A 5,786-nucleotide genomic window follows, 5' to 3' on the forward strand; every position below is an offset into this window, starting at 1 on the left:
GCGCAATATTAAACCTAAGATTTATGAGAATTGACTATTTACTGTTTAAAGACTTGTATATACTGACTAGAATACTAGTTGCTAGTTTATTTCGTCCTCTGTATATTCCAAAACCAATGATCAAGTTTTATCTCAATATAAGTATAATCTGTTGAGTTGAGAGCAGTGAGGGTATAGAAATGAAAGACGCAATGCACTAAAACCTCTTGGAGTAAACAAAGCAAGGCACGTCGGGTGCAGTGAATACATCACACAATTTACTACATCGCTGCATTTCCTTAAGTAAACCAATGACAAGAACTATGTAAACTGTGAAGTAGGATAAGCCAAGTATTTATATAACATCAAACAACTATTGTCCTGATCACACTATATCTATACAATACCTACGGTCTACACACAGTTTTTATTTGTTATAGTTTCAATATGACACAATGATATGGCACAAAGGTCAGGACAAATATAATAATGTGACTAACTGACATTTATGTTCATATTATTACACTGAACACGAAAAGATTTATTCCTTTTGTGGTAAGACAACGAGAAGCCTAGCTTTCAAGATAATGCTTGTTATTAATAACAAAACTTGTTTAAATCTTATTCTGTAGGTAGAATGATGCAAGTCTAACTTGATTACCTATCGTATTTGCATGTTTCATCTCAAATAAAACCACTGAAACGTTTGTATACTTACGCTAAAAGCAAGACTGATAGCTAAAACATTTTCTAGAAAGTTCCGCTTTGAATTGGAAATCTGCAGTAGATAGCAAAGCGAAGTAACAACAATAGCTCTATTAAAACCTCATTTTTAAGATAACTACACTTATACAACAATTAATTGTTTAGAAAGAAACAACAAAAATACCCAATAAAATGTAACTGCGAGTTGTCTCCTATGATTGCGCTTGTAAAGTATTTGTTTACTTAATCATTGTATCATTTTCAAGCAATATGAAAAAGGAATTTCATGTTGTGTTACATTCAATCAGTATGTACATGAAAAGGGCAAGGGTCAAGCCACGCCTGCACTATGATGCACTTCAACAAACAAGTCTATGAAAATCAATAATTCTGACAATGTTGATATCAAATGAATCTATTCACTTTATATATATTATATATTATATATATAAAATTCAAGCAAATCAAACAGATATAAACACAGAAAACACTAAAGTTTTATTATTTTCATAACAACAAACAAAAATTATGACTTAATTGGCTAATCAAAGCATAAATTGTAATTAAAACAAATAAAATAACTAGATTAAAATGCATTGCATGCAAATCAATATGCATCTAAAAAAGCATGCCAGCATGAGGCACCTATGCACTCATTAACAATCTACTAATTATCTGCAAATATAGACAAAGCAAACAAGTGAAACAAAACAATAAACTTAAAAAGTAATTTATAAATATGAAATTGATAAAAATAACTTACAAATTGATAAATCTCAACAATGTAATGTACTACACTTGAGAGCAAGATGAGTACAAACACAGGGGCAGGGGAGGCACCCTCCTGTCTGCTCTCACACCAGTGTGCATGTAAGGGTGTTTGTGTAAAGGCACCTAATTATGTATAGCTCAGAGATCAATACATCTGTCTGACATCTAGGACGCATGAGCAAATTTTAATCTCGTAACAATACATCTGCACACAGCATCACTACTACACCTATATCTACATGTTTTCACAGGCATAGACAAATTCAGGGAAGAGTAAACAATGAAAATGCTCGTTTTTCGTGATAAACAAACAGTTTTAAAGCAAAACGAGGCTAAATCCGTTTGTATTGCGCTACTTTGAAATAATTTCAGGTGCCACTATTGCGTAAAAACACGGCGAATTGAATCATACCTTAAAGAGTTCCTTGAAGTAGGGGCTGCATACTGAGAGGATGAGCTTGTGCGCGTGCACGTACTGCCCGCCGGCTGCCAGGGTCACGTCCACCAGGTCCTCGCCTTCCAGCAAGGCGTGAAACGATTGTGATAAATTCGAGTGGAAATCGTTCCATCGCAGCGAGAACTGTTCGGGCACAGCCATACCGCCGTCAAACCCCGAAAAACACGTAAAAAAAACACTAGACGCCCTCCTTACACTACCTGTACCACTTTCAGAACAGTTACGCGTCCCAACAGTGATACATTACTGAAAACTCAAACGCGAATTATTGCCCACGTATACGAATCGGGTAGGAACGTTCTATTCCTCGAACATTATTTATTTACAACGCATCACTACGACGTAACCCGCAATTATTTATAATACACAAACAATATTGACTGACATGGCAATACAATGGAATAATAATCAAAATGTCGCTTGGTTTGGATTGCTCACGGATTCTTCACAATGCACCGTTCATTGTCCGACAAACAACATTATGTCAGAATGTATGAAAAAACTGAAAATGTGCGAAAATGTTGATGAACTTAAAGATATCGAAATTATTTTTTATTTTTGATTTAAGCTTTTAATTATTAAATTTATTTTTTCGAGTATTATTTTAAAATAAAATATAATTTTATTAAAATAAGCCACCCATAGACAAAGTTTTTTTTTTGATAATGCTTTGTTGTTTGGGGTGTCATAGACTTTTTTCATTATCTGTGAATTATAGAAGCCTATAGATAAATTGTCAAACGTAGACTACTCTTGCCAAGTCTTGATACTTGTCGTTTAATTTTATAGGGTTGGACTGTCTATGTATTTCGATATAAGTTATTTTTAGATCTTTTTCTAATGAAGATCATTTAGCTAGGATTAAAAAAAACTCGAAATCAATTTGAAGTAGCTTTCGGGTTAACGCAAAAATAGTTGTATTTTTTTTCTTAAATAAGTACATGCATTTGTATAAGCCATCCATTCGAATAATAGGTGCCTTGAAACTACAAGCATTTTAACTAGAAAAAATGAAAAATATATAAAACTAACATTGGATTACACTAATAGATAAGTTGGGTAGATTAATACTTTTAAAGCATCAAGAGCCACAAACGACTTTAAAAAAAATACATAAAATTAATTACCAACAGCAACACAATAGTTATAATATTATTTATCAAAGTAAAATTTCAAGATTTTAAAAGTTTTATCTTTGCGTCGAATGTTTACTTCTGCCAAATGTCAACCTCAATGTCAAGTCGTTGATCTGTCATCAGTAGTTAATATGCACTGCTCGGCATGCGGTGTAATCAAGGCTTTATCTCTTTTATTTACTTTTTAATGTAAGGAACATTTAATTGACCATGAAAGTGTGATGTGCTTTAAAGAACACCCATAGTATGTTAAATATCGTGACCGACCGTGAAATTATATGACGTGTTTTTTAATCGATCATGTTAGTTTAGCTGATTATTAGTTTAACTTGATACGTGTCGGCACGATGTCGGTCCTAAGCGCGCAGGAACAAGCGGAAGCGGCGGACCGCGCTCATCTAGTCAAGAAGATTCTGAGCGCGGGATTCTACGCGCTGGCGTCGTTCATGATTACCGTGGTAAACAAGACGGTGTTGACGACGTATGCCTTCCCGTCGTACCAAGTGCTGGGGCTGGGGCAGATGGTGGCCACTATCTGCGTGCTGTGGTTAGGACGTTCGCTGAGGGTGGTCAAGTTCCCGGCACTGGACAGCGGCGTGGCGCGCCGTATCTGGCCGTTGCCGCTAATCTACCTCGGCAACATGGCCACCGGGCTGGGCGGCACCAAGGAGCTCAGCTTGCCGATGTTCACTGCGCTGCGTCGCTTCAGCATCCTCATGACGATGCTGGGCGAGAGGTTCGTGTTGGGCGTGCGCGCGTCCTGGTCGGTGCAGGCCAGTGTGTTCGCGATGGTCGGAGGCGCGCTGCTCGCCGCCGCCGATGACGTCACGTTCTCCTGGTCTGGCTACACCCTGGTGTTGCTCAATGATGGCTTCACAGCAGCCAATGGAGTATACATGAAGAAGAAGCTAGATTCTAAGGAGCTGGGTAAATATGGTCTGATGTACTACAATGCCTTGTTCATGATAGTTCCTGCATCTGTAGTTGCGTGGGGCATGGGAGACCTTCACCGCTCCTTAGAGTATGAGAACTGGGGGGACTCACTGTTCCTGGCACAGTTCCTGATGTCTTGTGTGATGGGGTTTGTGTTGTCCTACAGTGTGATGCTGTGCACACAGTACAACAGTGCCCTGACTACAACTATCATAGGCTGCCTGAAGAACATCCTGGTCACATACTTGGGAATGGTCATCGGTGGAGACTATGTATTCTCATGGCTGAACTTTGTTGGGCTAAACATAAGTGTGCTGGCAAGTCTACTGTACACATATGTCACATTCAAGCGCAAGCCCTCTCCTTCATACGTGCTTGTTGAGAATGCTAAAGTGGACACCGTATAGCAGTACCGGAAACGGAGACCGACTCAGTGCTCTACGTACCTTGTATAGTACTGAAGGTGGTGCCAAAGATGACTGTTGAACAGTGAGTAGTGCTACGCAATAATGTTTTAACTCATACAGACCACACTGTGGTGCTATGTGATGCCACTGAACATTTTTTTCATATTATTAATTATTTTTGTACATTAATTACATCTCTATTAGTTATAATTGTGATTAGTCTGCTGTAACATATATTTTTATATGTTTTATGTATAAACAGAATTGGGTATTAAGATCTAATTGTTAATAGTAAATCACAAAACTTCAGGTTTTAATAATTATTGATATTAATACTCAAATCTAAAACGTATTTATAAGCTTAAAATGTTTATTCTGTGGTCTATGTGAGTTGACACAGTAAGTCCCATTATTTAAATATGCCATTGTTCTTGTGGTATGACAAATAATTAAGTTATTATTTTTTTATTGTAGTTATTATCAATATTTGAGACAAATATATTATTAAAATCAATCTGTGTGAAACAGGTTGTATGATACAATCTTGGAGTTACTGAATTGATTTGACAAGAGCTTTGAAAATTTAATTCAAGAGGTAATGCAAGTCTCAAAGGCATTGTGAAATATCTTTATTGCTTTTGAGCTAGCAAGGGTCGACATTTCCTCTGTAGGTGCCCTGAGAAGGAATAAGTGGTATCGAAGCGACTGTCGCCTTTAGATTCGTTTACTGGCGGACTTACGTTGCCTCTTAGAGCGTAACGTACACGGTGATAGAGGGAAGTGCCTCCTTACCGTCACACTGGAAACAGGTACGCCAAGTTCTCGTTGTTATTTCTCACCTGTCAAATACGTAAAACATAACAAACTATACCTACATTTTCTTCGAGCTGTATATAACGCAATTACTAAATCAAATCTTAGGGTTAGTTACTAAAAATCTGTTTTTAAATCTGTCAACTTTATATACGCTAAGTTTGATCATCATCTCTTAAGAGTCGTTTTCCTATCTTCCATCGTAACAATTGTGAATACTGTATGACTGCTGATGACATCGTCCACTACCTGGCCATAACTACTTACTCTCTTGGACTAAGACTGTTGTGTCCAAGGGAGGCGTCGTTCTACTCGGTATCGTGCGCTGTCTCTTTTGATTGGGAGATACTCTCAGAATTCACTTGAATATACCGACACTTAAATGTGCATATCTGTAAATATAACTCAATATTTAATATTTATTCTTAAATTAATTAAGTGCGCAGGTGTTTTACAGCAGGGTTGTTATGGGTATTCAATTTCGGATACGGAAATTAAAATTTTATAATGTATTTAAAATTGCGATAAATAAGGTATTCATGAATTGGTTTCTTTGAACGACGCTGCGGCCAACAAAAACCTGGC

At 37.1% G+C, this 5,786-nt stretch overlaps 2 protein-coding genes across 2 annotated transcripts; one reads left to right on the top strand and one right to left on the bottom strand.

Annotated features, from left to right (window-relative positions):
- Positions 1-1,867: 1,867 nt before the first annotated feature.
- LOC113503872 (longitudinals lacking protein-like) lies at positions 1,868-2,488 on the bottom strand (the record flags this gene model as incomplete). Its single annotated transcript, XM_026886006.1, is given in 1 exon segment — positions 1,868-2,488. A coding segment is annotated over 1 exon segment (186 nt), but the record flags the coding sequence as incomplete, so codon positions are not given.
- Positions 2,489-3,141: 653 nt separating this feature from the next.
- LOC113503667 (UDP-sugar transporter UST74c) lies at positions 3,142-4,937 on the top strand. Its single transcript, XM_026885703.1, has one exon. It carries the CDS (start codon positions 3,396-3,398, stop codon positions 4,386-4,388), a length of 993 nt encoding a protein of 330 aa, XP_026741504.1. The 5' UTR covers positions 3,142-3,395; the 3' UTR covers positions 4,389-4,937.
- The last annotated feature ends 849 nt before the right edge of the window (positions 4,938-5,786 follow it).

This window comes from Trichoplusia ni, chromosome 20 (genome assembly GCF_003590095.1).
Source record: "Trichoplusia ni isolate ovarian cell line Hi5 chromosome 20, tn1, whole genome shotgun sequence".
NCBI lineage: Eukaryota > Metazoa > Arthropoda > Insecta > Lepidoptera > Noctuidae > Trichoplusia > Trichoplusia ni.

Coding starts and splice junctions, on each gene's coding strand:
- LOC113503667 (XM_026885703.1), top strand. CDS start 3,396: ATGTCGGTCCTAAGCGCGCAGGAACAAGCGGAAGCGGCGGACCGCGCT.